Source organism: Lissotriton vulgaris, chromosome 11 (genome assembly GCF_964263255.1).
Source record: "Lissotriton vulgaris chromosome 11, aLisVul1.2, whole genome shotgun sequence".
Lineage (NCBI taxonomy): Eukaryota > Metazoa > Chordata > Amphibia > Caudata > Salamandridae > Lissotriton > Lissotriton vulgaris.
The window spans coordinates 154,361,934-154,381,034 of record NC_141699.1 but is presented as its reverse complement, the minus strand read 5'-3'; the positions used below and the strand labels follow the sequence as shown (position 1 = coordinate 154,381,034).

General features: G+C 50.8%; 1 protein-coding gene across 7 annotated transcripts in view; it reads right to left on the bottom strand.

The window, feature by feature from the left end:
- The window catches only part of KDM2B (lysine demethylase 2B), a 1,060,697-nt gene that overhangs the window by 201,848 nt on the left and 839,748 nt on the right, over positions 1-19,101 (bottom strand). For 2 of the 7 annotated variants that reach the window (XM_086942995.1, XM_086942994.1), the window contains exon 17: positions 12,646-12,696. The exons of the other annotated variants lie outside the window; for them this stretch is intronic. In XM_086942995.1, coding sequence (XP_086799121.1) covers positions 12,646-12,696 — 51 coding nt within the window. The remainder of the gene's footprint in view (positions 1-12,645; positions 12,697-19,101) is intronic. 7 annotated transcript variants of the gene reach the window in all.

The window sequence follows — 19,101 nt, the reverse complement described above, 5'->3', positions numbered from 1 at the left end:
CAGAGCGCACTAGAAGCGTTAGAGATCAGCTTCCCTTCCTGAATCAGCAGCTCAGGCCCCTCCTTGTATTCATCAGGCAGGTGCTGCAACAGGGTCTCCAGTGTGTCGTAGTGTGCCCTGTCCTAGCGCGCCAGAAGTGCTTGTGTGTTAGAAATGCGCCAGATGTTGGCTGCCTGTGCTGCTACCCTCTTCCCCGAGGCCTCAAAGACCTTGGATTCTTTGTCTGGGGAGGAGCATCACCCGTAGTCTGAGAATTAGCCCTCTTCCGGGCATTCGAGACAACAAGGGAGTCCAGAGGCAACTGTCCTTTGATGTAGGTAGGATCAGTAGGCGCCGACTTGTACTTTTTGTCAATCCTAGGGTTTATCACCCTCGCCCTGGTAGGTTCTTTAAAGATCTCAGCAGCATGCTTTAAAACACCTTTCAGCATAGGCAGTCTTAACAGTTTTTTCTGAGACTGAGAAGGTATCAAAAAGGAAGTCGACATCCACAGGGTCAGCATGGAGCTGGACGTTGTGATTGTTTGCTGCCCGTTCAATGAGGGCATTGAAAGCTGCAGAGTCTTCTGTAGGGGACGTTTTTGCAGAAAACAGTTGAGGGTCTTGTCCTGATAGAGGATCCCCTGGGTCATCACCATTAGCCCAGGGTTCGTTGGTATCCTCAGGGTCTGTATAGACAGGATAACTGTACTCATCCTCATCATCACCCTCACCAGCGTCCACATCAGAGTAAGTGGGCGAAACATTATGAGTCTGTGGGGAAAGTGGTTCCACCAGAACGGGAGTGATAGCAGAGTCCTTTTTCTTGAGAGGGATCTTGTAAGACTCCATTGGGCGTTCAGGGGTGATTTTCCGCTTGTGGAGGGAAAGCCTGCCCGTTTCGGCATCGATGAAGTGTTCCTGATGCTCTTCCACTGAAGGTCGTCGAGGATGTGGGCCGGGGACCACCGCTGACTACTTCGGCGCCGAGGAGACCTTCTCAGGCACGCTGGCGACCGCCTTAGGAGCGAAAGCCTTCAGCGCTGTCTTTGGCGGCAACGTGAAATGGATGGGCGTAGACGGCCTTAGTGGTTTCTCCACCGGTTTCGTAGGCGGAGGATCCTTCGGACCGGCCGACGCGGTTCCGTCTCTGATGCGCTGCAGGTAGTCCGTCACCTTCTTGGTGAACGCGGCGGATGGGCGCGCCGGTTCAATGGAATCCCTCGAGGCCACACCTGGAGTCGACTCTCGGGGTGTGCTGCCCTTGGCCTTGTCCTGCTGACGCAGAGCCGCGAGAACCTTCGGGTCATCCAGCCGTTTCTTCGGGTCACCGAGAGCTTTCTTCGGATCGCCGATAGCCTTCTTTGGGTCGTTGAGGCTTTTGCCGGCGTCGACCGTCTTCGGCGTCGACGCGCTCGGCTCGACCACCTTTACTTTAGTCTTCGGCACGGCAGACTTCGTCTCGACGCCCTTGACTTGAGCCTTCGGCTTAACAGCCACCTTCGGCTTCTTCGGCGCCGAGGGCTCCGATGCCTTGGAGCTGACCAAAGCGATGCGCACTTTCGGTTTCGAGGACGGCACCTGCGCAGTGTCTGGAGTCGAGACCGTAGGTTTCACTTTCTGTTTCGTTTTTCCAGGGAGTAGCTCTGTAGCAATGTCCGTGGCCGAGCCCGAAGGAGGGGCCGTAGAACCCATAGTGAGATCTTGGGTAAGGCCCGAAGGCGATCCCTCGACCTGAGCCTCATGAATTGGCACGGCCCCAGAGTCAGTTTGAGGAAGCTCCTCATCCGAGCTATCCTCCATGGCCCCCAGGGCCCCGTCGTCGTCTCCTACCTAGTCGACGACTTCTTCGGCCTCGAACATCTCTGCATCCGCGTCGTAGTCGACGTCCGACGCGGGGTTCGACTCAGTAATGTCCTGGATAGATTCGTCCTCGACATCCCCTGCATCGAAGATGTCCAAAGGCGCCGGTGCAGCATGCTGGGCCTCCTGGCGCGCAGCTCGTCGAAGCTTAAGCGTCTTCTTGACCTGAAGCTTGAACAAGCCATACACTTGGCTTCATCGTGGTCCGGCGACAGACACTTGTTGCACACCGGGTGGACGTCGATGTGGGGATACTTCGAGTTGCAGACGGGACATCTCTTGAATGGACTTCGGTCCATGATGTACGGTCGATAGGTCTGGAGCGTCGACTGGGCCTTCCGCGCCAAAAGCACGCGGGTGTAGAGAATCCGGCTCGGAACCGAGCTGGAAGAACTAAGACCGAACGCAAGACTATACCTACGTATTAGACTAAAGACCTTTTGGTCTCAAGAAAGTTTTCTATCGATTCCGACTAGAGGGAACCCAAAGACATCCGAACCCAATGGCGGAAAAAAACAATCTGAGGATGGAGTCGATGCCCATGCGCGCTGTAGTCCAAGGGAGGAGCACCTATCTCGTGATACTTCGAAGACTCTTCCAGGACAACAATGTGCAATCATCCGGACCCAACACTAGGCGGCGATCTATGCACAGATATGAATTCAGCAGCCCACATGCCTCGAACATTAGCGACACAGGCTGGAGACCTAGGCATTCATCACAGTGGAGGCTAGTGGACTGCCGGGTCCGACCGGCTGGCTGGCCTGACGGCGCCTGCCTGGAAGGTCCACAGCAGTGCCTGGACTGGGGGAGGGGGGTGGAGAGAGTGGTCAGGCTAGGCACTGGCGCGGGTTGGGGCCCATACCACACTCCTGCCTGGGGTTGACAGCTGCCGGTGACTCCAATTGTTGTGGATCCAGAGGTTCAGTTCTGCCACTACTAAGAATCCCAGGCGAGCAAAAGATAACCAGATATAAACCTCGGGCCACCATCTAAGCAAGGCACGATGGACTGTTATACAGGGGCTGGTGCGGCAAAAGCAGAGGCCACTGGTGCCTTGGGTGTCGCCCCAGACAATGCTGCACTGTTGGCTGTCATTACACAGTCCAGAGATACGCTGGAGGCCAGGATAGGCGCAGTGCAGTCAGAGGTGACGCTTCTGCGTCAGTACCGTCGCTATGCCGTGGAGCGCATAACTGAAGCAGAAACTCGGTTCTCTGGGATGGAGGACATGGTTGTTACACTCCAGAATAGGGTTACGTCCCTCGAGTCTCAGACCAAGGGGTTGGCTGTGCATGTGGGAGACGCCGAAGGGCAGGCATCAGGAAACAACCTTTGCTTTGTGGGTTTTCCAGAAGGCTGCAAGATCTATGCTGGATGCTCTTTCCCCCTCTATCATCAAACATGTCCACAGAGCTTTGGTGAAGAAGGCTATGACGTGCACCCATGCTAGGCCGGTCATCGCCAGGATCCTTAATTTCCATGAGAGACCCCATCCTTCGACTAGCAAGATCTCAGGAAAATCTGCTATATGAATCCAAGCGGATCATGATTTTTCAAGACACACTAAAATGGTTTAGCAGCTGCACAAATCCTTTACTGCGGTAAAAAGCCTGCCTTAGGGATCTTAAGATCTCCTACATACTCCTGTTCCGGGCCCGCCTGTGAGTTCTCTACAACTCAGGCATGTTTTTCAACACCCCAGAAGAGGTCTTTGCTTGGAAAGACGAGACTTACTATGAAGCCCCATACTCAGCCTAGACTCATCCTCCAGTGACCCAGGTCAACAACCAACCAAGTTGAAGGAGAAACGCTGGAATAGATCGAGTTCGTTGTGGTGCTCTAGGCCCCGTATAAACTGCATAGTGGACAGGCTGAGAAGATCTCCTTTGACAGGCATGAGGGACTACCGTACAAACCTGAACACCCGATGTGATGGCACCCTACAATGCTTGCACTTTGAGAGTTGCAGCTCAAACTACTCAGATAGACTTCCTATTGATGGGGCACCTGGGGATCCATTGGACGATTCCAGCGCTCGTCCCCAGTTGGGGTGGGTGGCGGGTTCCCTCTGCGACAGATGCTTCAGTGGTTATGAGGTATTGGGGTGGGGGAAGTGTTGTGTTGGGATCGACGTTGGGGTTTGTTTGTTTTCTACCTCATTTGTTGCTCTGGTGCCCTTTGCATGAGAGCTCTGCCTACTGATAACTCGTCACATGCGGACTGTGAGCCCAGAAGACGTATACAAATACTAGCACCCCGCCAGGGCCACTACACATTGTCAGCTGGAATGTACGCGAACTCCTGGACAAGGCCAAACTGGGTGAAGTGCTCCGCCAAGCAAAATGTATACAGGCAGATGTACTGTTTGTGCAGGAGACACCTCTTCTAAGGCCTAAGGCTCCTTGTTAGACCCATTTAGGCTAGCTACACACCTTTCATTCGGGCTTTACATGGGGCTCCCGAGGGGTGGTCATCCTTATCCATCGCCAGATCCCTTTCCAGCCCCATGAGATCTGGGTAGAGGCACAGGAGAGGTATTTATTTGTGACAGGGACGGTACATGGTGAATTCATGGTTATTGACAGCATCTATGCCCCTCCAATGCTCACCCAAACTCTATTAGACTGACTGGTGATGTGTGGGGGTTCTTGCAGGGGAGGGAAGGAATGCGTTACTTACCTGTAGCACAAGTTACTACTTGTGTAACGATATATCTGTAAGAGACATTAGTTAGTGATAGATTCCTTACCTTCGATTATCCCCAGTCGTCAGACTGGATCCGGAAATTTTTGCGTAGCAATACCCCTGCGCGCCGGCAGGCGTCGTCGCGGCTCCGCGTCAGTCGTCGGCGTAGTTAGCGCCGGAATGACGTAGTCGGGGTATTTAGACGCCGCCCATGTGCGCTGACGTCAGTTCTGATACACAGCTTTTCCGTGCCAGATACGCAGAGCCATGATAGAACCAACACTGGTGCCATGAAACTAGGGCCCTGAAAGGGGATGACCTTAACCCTAGATATCGGTTCGCAGAACGGGGAGGATGGGTGGGTCGGTAAGGAATCTATCACTAACTAATGTCTCTTACAGATATATCGTAACACAAGTAGTAACTTGTGCATCTGAAAGAGACACGTTAGTGATAGATTCCTTACCTTAGAATAGATACCCCAGCAATACCAACCCTGGTGGTGGGTCTACAAACCGAAAATCACACCAGAAAGTCCTGGAGGACGGAACGGCCAAAGAAGCCATCCCTCCGGACTTGACTGTCCAGGCAATAGTGTCTTGCAAACGTGTGCAGCGAGGCCCACGTAGCTGCCTGGCAAATGTCCTGCAAGGGCATACCTCGGCCCAGGGCAGTTGTAGTCGCCGTGGCCCGAGTGGAATGAGCCCGTAGTCCCACAGGGTGTTCCTTCTTTGCCAAGGAGTAACACGCCTGGATACACAAGATGATCCACCACGAGATGGTCCGCTTGTGCACCGCCTTTCCCTTCTTAGCGCCCACGTAACCAACAAAGAGTTGGTCATCCACCCAGAACTGGCGTGTGCGATCCAGATAGTAAGAGAGCGCATGTTTTGGGTCCAGACGGTGAAGCCTCTCCCTCTTTCGAGGGATGCTGAGGCGGAAAGAAGGTGGGCAAGGTAATGGACTGCCCGATGTGGAAGGCCGTGACAACCTTGGGTAGGAACGAAGGTCTCGTCCGCAACACAACCTTGTCCGGATGAACAGAGAGGAAAGGAGGTGTAGAAGAAAGAGCCTGGATCTCACTCACTCTCCTGGCAGAGGTGATGGCAACCAGGAAAGCAGTCTTCAAGGTAAGAAGACGGAGAGGACAGTTATGGATCGGCTCAAAGGGAGCACACATTAGGTAAGTAAGTACAAGATTCATGTCCCACTGGGGCATCACGAAAGGAACAGGAGGGAACATATGAGTGATGCCCTTTAAGAATCTGTTGACGATGAGGGACTTGAACAAAGAAGGCTGATCAGGTAGCCTTAAGAAGGCTGAAAGGTAGCCCTTGAGAGTGCCCAGAGCAGAACCCTGCTGGGCAAGAGAAAGAAGGAAGAGGAGAACCTCAGAAAGGGGGGCAGAGAGTGGATCCACAGCCTTTGCTGTGCACCATGCCACAAATCTGTTCCACCTGCAGGCGTATACCGACTTTGTGGAGGGCCGCCTGGCTGCCAGAATGACATTACAGACTTCGGGAGGCAAGTCAAATGGCCTCAACTGTCGCCGCTCAATCTCCAAGCTTGTAGGTGGAGACTGGACAGGTTCGGGTGGAGGACTGTCCCCTGCTGCGGCGACAGAAGGTCCTCCCGAAGAGGCAGACAAATCGGGGGATCGACTGACATGCTGAGTAGCTCGGGATACCTGGGCCCGGTCGCGCCAGATCTTCTTCAGCACTCAGGGCAGAAGTGGTATAGGTAGAAAGGCGTCCAATAGACCGCAACTCCACTCGCGACGAAAAGCGTCCCCGAGTGAGTGCCGCCTTGGAAACTCCAACGCGCAGAACTGATGACATTGCGCGTTCTCTTCTGTGGCGAATAGATCTAACCAAGGCTCTCCCCACTGCTGAAAGAGGCCTTGCGCCACGTTCGAGTTCAGACGCCATTCGTGATCCATCATGCACCGACGGCAGAGTTTGTGCGCCCTGGCGTTCAGGGAACCTGCCAGGTGTTGAACCACCAGGGTCACGCCCTGATGTTCCAGCCATTGCCAGAGGCGCAGAGCCTCCTGGCATAGGGTCCACGACCCCACCCCGCCCTGTTTGTTGCAGTACCGCATGGCGGTGGTGTTGTCCGAATACACCTGCACTACACTCCCCCGGACAGAGGGGAGGAATGCCTTCAGTGCAAGTCGGATCGCCCGCAGCTCCAGAAGGTTGATGTGGAGCTGGGACTCCGCCGGAGACCAGAGACCCCTGATCTCCGCCTCTCCCATGTGGCCTCCCCAACCCAGGAGGGACGCGTCCGTCACAACTCCGTGCTCCGGGTGGGGTAGGGAGAGGGATCTGCCACTGACCCAATCGCGGTCCGTGAGCCACCACTGCAGCTGTTTTGCAGTGCCCTCCGAGATTAAGACATGGTCGGACAAGTTGCCCTGATGCTGGGCCCACTGAAACTTCAGGTCCCACTGCAGAGCCCGCATCCGCCACCGGGCGTGATGCACTAGAAGGATGCAGGAGGCCATCAGCCTCAGAAGCCGCAGCGTCAATCTGACCGAGATCCGGAATAAAGGCTGAAAGATCGGAATCAGAGCCTGAAAATCCCGAACCCGCTGTTCAGGTGGATAAACCCGAAACTGCGCAGAGTCCAGAACCGCTCCGATGAAGAGGAGCTTCTGAGAGAGACACAGATGTGACTTCGGCACGTTGATGGAGAACCCCAGCAGATGCAGGAGATCGACCGTTGTCTGGAGGTGGTTGACTACTGTCTGGGGCGAGCCCGCCTTCAACAACCAGTCGTCGAGGTAGGGAAAGACTGAAACCCCTAACCTGCGCAGATGGGCTGCGACCACCGCCATCACTTTGGTGAACACCCGTGGGGAGCTGGCAAGGCCGAAGGGGAGCACGGTAAACTGAAATTGCTCGTGGCCTACGGTGAACCTGAGGTAACGCCAGTGGGCCGGCAGGACGGGGATGTGAAAGTAGGCGTCCTGCAAGTCCAATGCTACCATCCAGTCTCCTGGATCCAGGGCAGCTAAGACCTGAGCCAGAGTCAGCATCTTGAACTTCTCCTTCCGGAGGAAGCCGTTGACGTTCCGTAGATCCAAGATAGGGCATAGGCCCCCTTTGCCCTTCTTGGGTACCAGAAAGTAGTAAGAGTAACAACCACACCCTACTTCTGGCCCAGGAACGCGCTCGATGGCCCCCTTGGCCAAGAGGGCCGTGACTTCCTCTTGCAGAAGTTGCAAGTGATCCCCCGACACGCGGTGGAATTGCAGTGGCATAGCTGGAGGGGTCACCTCGAAGGAGAGGGAGTAGCCCCTTTGGACGAATAGGGAGTAGCCCCTTTGGACGAATTGCAGCACCCACCTGTCCGACGTGACAGTGCGCCAGTGGAAGAGGAGATGGCGAACCCTGCCCCCTACTGGCGTCACATGGGCCTGAAAGCACGGACTAGGAGGGTTTTGAGGCAGGTGCTGCGTGGGAAGGTGTGGACTGGCCTCGCCGTTGTCCCCGACCTCCGCTACGGCGGTTTCCACGGCCGCCGCTGCGCTGTTGGATATTCTGCGGCGCGTGGCTGGCAGCACGTGTGGGGGCGCCCCTTCCTTGGCCATGAAAGGAACGAAAGGCACCCGTTTGCTGGCGAGGGGCCGAGAGGCCCAAGTACTTGGCCGTAGACCTAGAGTCCTTAAATCGCTCAAGTGCATGGTCTGCCTTGTCGCCAAAGAGGCGACGGCCATCAAACGGCATGTCCAGCAGAGTGGCCTGGACATCGGCCGAAAAGTTGGCGGACCTCAACCAGGCGTGGCGTCTAACCGCCACTGTCGTTGCCATCGCCTTGATCAGTGAGTCCGTGGTATCCAGCCCACACTGGATGGAATACCGTGCTGCATCTCGACCCTCCGCAAGGGTTTGGGTGAGTTTCGCCCGGATTCCTCCGGACATTGTGGCAGCACCTCCGCGACCGCTTTCCACAGGGTGTGGGTATAGCGGCCTAAGAGGCATGCAGTATTAACTGACCGCAGTCCCAAACTGAGGGACGAGAACACCTTCCCGAACTGCTCATACCTCTTGGATTCCCGATCGGGTGGAGCCGTCGGGAATGCGGTCTGGGAAGCGGAGGCCTGGATGACTAGGCTCTCGTGGGTGGGGTGGGTGGACAAAAAGCAAGGGTCGCCCGGGGCCGGGCGGTAGCGTCTGGCCACGTTCCTATCCACAGGCGGACCTGTGGCGGGCTTGGACCAAGTGCCCACAAGAGCGTCACATAAGGCCTCATGAAACGGCAGCAGAGGCTCACTGGAGCTTGCCTGCGGTTTAAGGACCTCCGTGAGGAGGTTAGTCCTCGCAGCCGCGACAGGGAGCTCAAGGTTTAAGGACTTGGCTGCCCGTGTCAACACTACACTATAAGCAGCCCCCTCCTCCTTAGCCACGGTGGGAGGGGAGACAAATCCAGTGTCTGGCGAAGTGTCAATGCCACTGGCTTCCCCAAGCTCATATGTCCAGTCCTGTGGTGACTGGCACTCCCGTGCCAGAGGGTCCTCAGACCCCTCCCTATCACCCTCGTCACCCATCCCCTGTAGTACAGGTTCAACAGATGGGTCCTGTTCATGGAAATAGAAATCTCCAAATGCCGTCGGATGCGGCGCCCATCGGCGTTGCTCCGGCGCCAGAACCGGACCGGGGGTAATTCAATAATTTTAATTAATTTTTGAGCTTGTAAAGTGGGCTGCTACCCGTAGGTTTCCTGGCGCTGTATAACGCTGGGGAACCCGTCCTGGCTTTCCCTGTGAGATGGTCCCTATTGGGCACCCCCAAGGTGAAACCAGGCATCCACGGCGTTGATGGGGCCGTTTGTGGAGATTAAGCAAGCTATTGCCCAGAGTTGCTGAGTGGAACTCATGGTTAGAGTGGCACCAAAGGCGAGATTTATCGAGCCCGCTGACATTGGCCTAACACCCTGCCGCGTCGGGAATTGAACCCTGGTCCCGGGCCGGCCTCTGCTTCTGGGTCTGCCTCCTCTAACCAGTGAGCCACACTACTCTAGGATCGGGGACGGCACCCATAGCAGGCGCCGGGGTCGACACCCGTAGAGCCGGCGTCGGCGAGGTCTACCGGCGACGACCCGGATCCGGAAGCGGATCCAGAGAGGGCTTGCGATGCTGGGACCGAAGCACTCAACGGCGTCTGAGCTGAAGCACCCGACCCGCTAGGCCCTCCAGCCGGGGTCGTTGGGCCAAGAGGCGCCACGGAACCCGGCTGAGGAGGGAGGAACCTCAAGGCCATGAGGTACTGCTCGATCTCCTCAGGCGTCGCGTCTTGCCCAGGGACCCGAAGGTGTGGGGCAGGTGGCGATGACGACTGCGACTCCGGCGGAGCAGCGTGGGTGGTATCACCCTAACCCCCGGCCGCATCGTGCAAGCGTCTGGGTGGGTCGGAGGAACGATGATGTCTCTCCGACCTCTTATGCCTCTTACCTGAGGACTTGGATCCTGATGACCGATGACCACTCCCGGAGCTGCGAGGGCTCAGACACCGCGACCTATCCCTCGACCTCGCGTGGGACCTGGACCTGGTGCGGCGCGGGGCCGACTGCCGGAGCTCCAGTCGCTTGCGAGACCGCTCTCGCCTAGCCTTAGACGTCAGGGGCCGGCAGTCGGAGCAGGTGCGGTCGTCATGGTCGAGGCCTAAACACTTGAGGCAGAAGACGGATGCAGAGCCGCGGACGACACCTGCCGGCGCGCAGGGGTATTGCTACGCAAAATTTTCCGGATCCAGTCTGACCCCTGGGGATATTCGAAGGTAAGGAATCCATCACTAACGTGTCTCTTTCAGATACTGCAGTTATCCAGTATTTGTATCTTTCATAGATTCACATGCCTGAATCATTCCCCGTCGTCGGGATGGGAGTCCCCGGGACATAAAAGTAATGTCACATAGACATATATACATAGTAATGGGCCAGAGGCCTCTCATTAGTAACATATCCATGTCCTTTTGTGACAAGGACCAAAGTTTGGCAAAGAGCCTATCACCACCCTCTGGAACCTTCCTGGAAGGAACTCTAGTCCCTCAGATTTTCGTAAGCACAGTGCTAAGTAGGCATATTACTGAGAGAACTAAAGTGAGCCCTTCCAGGGGAGGCGGGTGGGTTGCATGTTAATCTATGAAAGATACCAATACTGGATAACTGCAGTTACAGGTAAGTAACAAATTCCTTATTTAGTATTATGGTATCTTTCATAGATTCACATGCCTGTAACAGAGTAGCAAGCAATGACAAGCACATTTCGAATTATACAACATAAAATCTCACTAGATAATAACATATCAAATGTGAAATGCAAAAGGTACCAAAATGCAATATCAGAGAGAAATGTGCGAGCATACAGTAGGAAGGTGGGATGTAAGAGAAGGCTCACCTCTAGTGAAATAGATGACTGAGCTCACTCACTCGTCTCGTCGAGGTAAGAGCCAGTAGAAGTGCCGTTCTCCAGGAAAGATATTTAATATCATCTTTGTGTATCGGCTAAAAGGGATGCTTCATTAGTTGACTAAGCACAACGCTGCGTTGTTTTTACTGCCGCTTGCCAGATCGGGCTGCACTGGAACAAGGGACTCGAAGCCCCAGAGAGCTGCGGGGCCGTCAGGAGACCGCCCGCCCATCTCACCTGCTTTGCTGGAGACGCTGCGTTGCTTTCACTGCCGCTTGCCAGACCGGGCTTCACAGGAACAAGGGACTCGAAGCCCCAGAGAGCTGCGGGGGTGGTCAGGAGACCGCCCCGCCCATCTCACCTGCATTTAACGCTGCGTTTTCACTGCCGCTTGCCAGACCGGGCTTCACAGGAACAAGGGACTCGAAGCCCCAGAAAGCTGCGGGGGCCGTCAGGAGACCGCCCCGCCCATCTCACCTGCACCGGCTGTATTTTAGGAGACTCTGACTTCCGCTGCGCGGATGCTCGCCGGGCGAAGCCCGGGCAAAGGGCGGGCCATCCGGGGCTGTCCAAGGCTGGGCTGGGCCACCCCTCTTAATTTCATCACCAAGACTTACGAAGTATGAATTTGTTCATAACCAGCATTGTGTTCACAAGCATTGTAACAAATTCCTCTAGAGAAATATTGTGTGTGCTTAATTTTCGTTATATGTGGTATCTGCTCGATGTTAACTAACATGACAGCAAAGATGAGTAAGCAAAGAAAGTCCATGGTGGGAAGGTCCATTACAGGTACCTTAGATCAATTTATTACAAGGGCGGCATCTGTATTAGAGAAATAGATCGCAATTACGGAGCGTCGCTTATCCCTGGAACCTGTAGATAATAAGCGGTCCTCCTTGGGGCCTATCAAGCATGCAACCCCCCCAAGAGTGCTAACATCTGGCAATGATAAGATACAATCTACTATGGGCAATACCTCTTCTATTATCTTTTCACCAGATGCCTCTAGAGTCTCGACTAGGGATTACACTGAAGAGGATTTAAGCGCAGACCCTATTCTGGAAATTATATCAAAGGAGAGTGATTCCACCTCTCCCCCAAAAATATCTACTATAAATATTCCTCAAGTGATTCCCAATGCTCATGGCCCGCCCTCTGAAAGAAAGCACGGTGAATAAACCATAGGGGAAGAGCGGCAAAAACCCCAAAACTACATGTTTCACCACCTAAGGAAAAGACATGTCCATCTAGAAATCAAGCTGTAACCCCCTTATCTCTACTGTCCCCCCAGTCACAAATCATACTGGACAAAACAGAACAAATGCTTAAATCACTAATCATCCCATTAGTGGAAAGGTTAAAAAGATTAGGGGAGAAGTTGGAGACATTAGAGGAAGTGATAAGATCGAATACTACACTCATCAATAACCTGGCCCCCATCCCCCAAAATCGGACTCTAACTATGGCCCAAAATCAAGGCAATCAAATAACTACGTCTAGCATTGCAAACATAAACCCTGAGAATGAGGTAGTTCAGAAATGAGAGCCTCTCGCATCAAATACTACCCAATCGCAGAACAACACTATTGAACCCCCAAAGCAGACTGAGCAAATCAGGGTAAGGCCAGCAAATACATCTCCTAACCGCAATAGGGAAACTAAAAATGACGGAATAAATATAGGGGTACCTTGTAGACTTACCAACGGAGGCGGCTCCATATGTAGCTGTACTACTAGGGGTCCCCCAACTACCTACAGGGAAAAAAGAGAGATACTACGAGCTGAAAAATAAAGTAATGCACTGGCTCAGCAATAATAGACCACTGCCAACAAACATAAATGGGGAAATTCTTCATGTAAGGAGAGTGGGATGGCTGGGACATCGGTCAAAAAACCTCGCAGGGGACTTGATCATTGTGAACTTTAGGGACAGACGTGTAAACTCTTTCCTCCTAAGCTGGCCTGGCCAGGTAAGGGATGGTGGCATAGACTTGCGGGATCGGTCATACTTTTACCCGAGACTGCAAGCTATGCCTTGGACAAAATGCCACCCAGGAGATACTCTCATAGTAAGACCACCAAATGCTTACCATCAAGATGACCATCCAGAAGACTCTTTTTATAACGACTTTAATATTATGACACCAAACCAATTTGCATTGCTATCGGGCCTAGAATCTGTTGACTGACTCCCTAAAAATCACTTAGATTTTCCGTAAGGCAAAAGACACTGGATGGCTTACCTATCAGTGCCCAGGCGGGAACCAGTCTTCTTAAGGAGGGGACGGGGGAAACGGGTATGTTCAGAAACTATCTTTGAGAAAGGTGCAACGTCTAGTTGTGGATGTAGTTGGTAAATAACCCCCTTAATCTACCTGCCGTAATGGCAGCCACTAATACAAGTGGCTTTATTGGGAACCCGCATACTACGATATAACAACTGAGGTACTCTAGTAATTAATGATATGAGTGGTACCTCTATCCCCGTAGATAATGGGGATTTGAGCCGCATAAGGTTTTGGAATGCCGCAGGACTAGGAGCTAAAATAGCAAATCCAATTTGGGTAGATACCATAAATGAGTCTGATATCCTGTGTATTCAAGAGACATGGTTAACAGCGACACTCCATCTTCCTGGCTATAAAGCCATTTTTACTCCGGCAGTGAAGGTTGCACATGGTAGGGCTAAAGGTGGCCTGTGCACATTTTTATCAAACCAGCTCCAATACCAGAAAGTACAATTACTTTCTGGTAGTTCTCATTATCAGCTATTGAAGATATATACAACTAAACAGGCCTGCATCCTAATTATTAACTTTTAGAATAATATTTCTCCCATGGATATGGAAGTCACATTAAAAAAACTGGGCAATGAGTTAAATGAGTGAAATAAAGAAATAGATAATAGATAATAATCGTATGGATAGATCAGTCATCTGGGGAGGTGATTTTAGTTGTACTATTTGCAAAAAGGTTAGACAGGGAGTCTGTGGTATTATGCTTGACCATGACTGCGATTTGACACATTTTGATCACTCTACATGCGGAGATTTGTTAAACGATATCATGTTCTCAGGGGACCTGGAGTACGCAAATGAAGTTGGTCATTCTGAGTTTCTCTTTGAGCCAACATTCATAGGCAGGGGCGCATCCTCCACGATAGATTTTATCCTAGTCTCTGCTAGCCTTGGACACTTAACCAAAACCTGTCATACTTTGAGCAGTGCATTACGTGACCACTATCCCCTAGTCCTGGAGATTTTAATTCCTCTTCAGCAATTGAGCTCTGGACAACCACCCAGACAGAAGGTTTCTGATGTAAGCCTGACAAGACAAAATGGCTACTCTCTTAAGTGGAAACAGGTGGTCCCTGATGAATTTTTGGCTAATTTAATATCAAAGTGCCTACCTAGTTTCCTGGCTATACTTGACAAGAATTCTAATAGCCAGGATATTCTAGATCAATTTAATAACATTGTCCCTCAAATTAAGGAGAACCTATGGGTGGACCGAAAAAAACGCAAAGGAAAGGTTAATAGCTGGTTTGATTCTGCATGCACAAAGGCCCACACAAATCTTAAACATGCGCGACATGCCGTTCCCCGTGATCCTTTATTGGTTAGGGATCTTCGGAGAAGGTACAATAAGGCTTTAAACAATAGGAAAATAACAATTAACAGGGAGGCTTGGGAGGCGCTGTGCGAGGCTTCTCAGAGAAAGGACGTCACCGCGTTCTGGAAAGCCGTGAATGTTTCTTTCTTTGGTGATAATACTAAACCACTACTCCAACCTTTATAATACACGTGAAAGTGGCCAACAACCCCCAAACCAATTTTCGAGGGAGGGAGGTGCAAAGGTTTTAAAATTGGATGTTACACTAGAAGAAGTAACTGAGTCTAAAGGCAACCCGGGGAGGGAAAGCCCCGGGACCAGATGGAATTCACTCAGATCTGTTTAAAAACAACGTTGACCTTTGGGGGCCTCTCTTAGTGCACCTATTTAATGCGACATCGGAGAAGGGCATTCTACCCTCTTGGTTTACATCTGCGATTGTGCCCATTTTTAAAAAAGGAGACAGACAAAACCCCATGTGTTACCGACCAATCTCCTTATTGGATTGTTCTTTGAAAATTTTAGTGAGAGTTATCTTAAGCAGGCTACAAACTTGGGCAGAAGATAACTGTATTATTAGTGATCTCCAAGTTGGGTTTCAAAAAGGGGTAGGAACGATTGAGCAAGGGTTAAACCTATTTATCCTACAGCAAAAATACATCAGGGCAAGACGGGAGCGTATTTACTTTGCCTTTGTTGACTTGACGTCAGCATTTGACTAGGTATCACATAGCCAGCTATGGGCTATTCTAGGAAATCTGGGTGTTGAAGAAAATATAATTCACTTTCTTATGGAATTATACTCGGGTGTCACCGCAACAGTGCGCTATGGGAAAAATGGGGAATGTACCAGACCATTTGGCATAGGGCGCGGGGTACGCCAGGGGTGCATACTTGCACCCTTTTTATTCTTAGTGGAGGAAGCCTTACTAAAATCTTCAAAGGATATGCCTATGGTAGCTAGAAGACCGATCCCTGCGCTTCTCTACGCAGATGATGCGGTTATTATGGCCTGGATGCCTATAGCACTACAAGGTCTTATAACATCTTTTAACACTTTTATGTCAGATCTAGACTTGCATATTAATTGTACAAAAACATTCTCTATGAATTGCGGTCCTGGCGCTAACAAGAAGAAAAAGGTTATCTAAATTAGATTTTACCCCAACCTTTTCATATTTAGGGATCCTATTTCATGAAGCAGGCACATGGGCAAGTGCAATAAAAGCTAGGAAATTACGGCGCTAAAAAACTTTGCGAAAAAAAGGGGAAAACCCAACTGTTGAACTTTTAAACATTTTTAACGCAACAAGTATTTCAATTGCGGTCTACGGTGCTGGGATATGGGGATATGAAAACGTGAGACCAATCCAGGTCGCAGAAAATATGTTCTTGAGGTACATCTTATCTGTACCTGAGAGTGCCTCAAGCTATATCTGTCACATGGAACTTGGTCAACCTTACATCGAAGACACAATTAGGGTCTAGCCAATTTTATTATGGCACAGGCTCTGGACCAATAATGAATGTGTACTGAACCGCGCCATTATAAAAGATGCATTAAGTCTAGATTATGTATGTAGGATTAGGTGGTTCTCATAATTCTGGGCTGCCAGAATTACTATGACGATCCGTCCTCAATGTGCAATATTTCTAGGAAAATACTGAAAGTGCAATGCATGAAATATTGGGAAAATATTAGAGCTAATGAGGAAGTAAAGAAAAAGTCTGTTGCTGCTCACTAATTAGTATAAGTACAGGGGAAAATCCAACCATACCTAACCCAAACAATGAAAGAACAAGAGCAGTTAATTTTAACTCGTTTTAGGTTGAATATCTTTTTTAGAGTTTTAACCTTCCCAGTTATGAACTCCTGGTCACACGACTTAATTAAATGTCCCTGCGATGATTTCTGTCCAATCTGACATCCATATCCTATTTTTCTGTAAGTTTTACAAAGCAGCACGTAAAAGACTGATTGTACCTATTTTAAAGGAAATGGGAGTTAACCGATGTCGCCCTGCTTTTTTAGCATTGCAGAAATTAGATGTAATTTTAATTGTGGCTTCTGTTACGGAATTTCTTAAAATTACTCTTAGATTACGTAAATCAATTCGCACTTAACTACACTGTATATAAATTAATTTTAGTTGTCTTGATGTTTTATCTATAATGAACTTTCTATGTATTTGAATGATGAATTTTTATGTGCACTTTCATGGTTATTTGATTTTAACCGAATAAAGACGAATTGAATTGAACTGACTAAGCACAATGTTAAGCTGCAAGGTAGGTGGTAAAGTCTTTATCGGAGGGAAAATTCTGAACAAGCCTTTAAGAAACTGTTTTATGAGTCTACTGGACCAGAGGGAAGGACCTGCAGAGGAACGTCTGAAGCAAGATATTAAGGCCAGGTGAACTTTAATCGAAGCATGAGCAAGACCCAAGTTTGCCAGATGTAGAAGGTAAGGCAAAATCTGTGCAGGAGACGAAGAAAGAGTGCACCTTTTTTGATTTGCACCAGATGCAGAATCTCTTCCATTTCAGGGAATATGTTTTGTTGGTACTGTCAGCTGAAGCTAGGGCCAAAACAGCTCTGCAATCTGGTGGGATGTCGAAGTTATGGAATTCTCTGAACTCAGAAGCCAAGCCGATAATTTGAGAGATGCTGGACTTGCCGTTGGTTCATTGTGAGGAGAGAGGGGAACGGCTTCAATGGGATCGGTGGTTCCAGCGATAGGAGTTGAAGCTACGTGAACCAGTGCTGGCGCGGCCAAGCTGGAGCTGTTAAAATAAGGGTACAATGTTCCGCCTTGAGCTTCCGGAGGACCCTGGGTATCAGGGGAAATGGAGGAAATGTGTACGCAAAGACGTTGAACCATGCAATCGAAAATGCATTCCCTAGAGACTCCTTCTGGGGACGCCGGCTTGCGTAATGTTGGCATTTGGTGTTCTGTCTGGTTGCTAAAAGGTCCACGTGAGGCGTGCCCCATTGGGAGAAGATGTGACTGAGAAGTTGCTGATCCAATTCCCATTCGTGACACACGGAGCGCTGTCTGCTCAGTGAGTCTGCGAGGACATTGACTATTCCTGGGACATGTTGTGAAGAAGCAACCAGTTCCAGATTCTCTGAGATTCGTGAGACAACGTCAGAGAACGGGCCCCCCCTTGTTTGTTTATATAGTGCATTGTGGTGGTATTGTCCGTTCGCACAATCACCGGGGAATTTTTGAAAAGAGGAAGAAATGCTCGAAAAGCCAGGTAAACTGCTCGTAACTCGAGGTTTATGTGCAGTTGGCGCTCGGAAGGGGACCACCATCCGCTGATCCTGAGTTCTTGGAGGAACGCTCTCCAACCTTCCAGGGACGCATTTGTTACGATATGCGGAGAAACTGGAAGCAAGAAAGGCAAGCCTTGCAAAAGGTTCTGCGGGTGAATCCACCACTGTAGAGCTTTCACCATGGGAGAAGTCACGCGGATGACATCGAACGATCCCGTACACTCGATCCATTGAGTTGACAGCGCTTCCTGAAAAGGGCGCATGTGAAGGCGACGGTGCGGAACTAACAGGATGCAAGAAGACATCATCCCAATCAGAGACTTGTAAAGGTACACCGTGAGGGATCTTTTGGACTGTATGCGGGTCGCTGTGGAAGTCAGCTTCGTTTGACGCTCCTGTGATGGAAATGCTTTCTTCTGGGCCGTGTCGAGGACAGCGCCCAGGAAAGTGAGACGTTAGGAAGGTTGAAGGACGGATTTGTCTTTGGAGAGTGAGGCCCAAGTTGTCGAAAAGCTGAAGACAGGCGTTTGAGGACTTGGTCACACCTGCAAGAGAAGGTGCCTTGACGAGCCAGTCGTCAAGTATGGGAAGACTTGGTGATGTTGCTGCAGGAGGTACGCGGCCACTGGAGACAGACATTTTGTGAAAATGCGTGGCGCCGACTCCAGGCCGAAAGGCAAAACCCGAAACTGGTAGTGTCTGCCCGCCACAGCGAATCGGAGGTATTTTTTGTGATTCCGGTGGATAGGCACGTGAAAATAGGCATCTTGAAGGTCTAGAGACACCATGTAGTTGTCCGCATTGAGGAGTTGTAGCACCTCCTGACTAGACACTATGCGGAATGATTGTTTTTTGAGGTACTTGTATAGGTTTCTTAAATCCAATATAGGTCTTCATTTTTTCTCCTTTTTTCGAACCAAGAAAAATCAGGAATAGAACCCCTTGCCCCGTTGGCCAAGAGGGACTCTTTCTATAGCACCTTTCCGGACCATTAGTTAGAGTTCCAAAAGCAGAAGATGTAAATGTTTGCGGAGCATTGGACGAGGAGGGGGCTGAGGCGGAGTTTCTATGAACTCCAGAGTGTCCGAGCTGAACTAGTTGAAGGATCCATCGATCTGTAGTTATCTTTTTCCAATTGCGTATGAAAGACAAGATTCTTCCTCCAATCGTGCATGGTAGAGAAGAAGTGGAGTCCTGTGGCATAGAGAAGTCATTGTCTTCTGTTTGTGTCCTTCTGTCTTCCCCCTTTTCCATGAAAGGAAGAC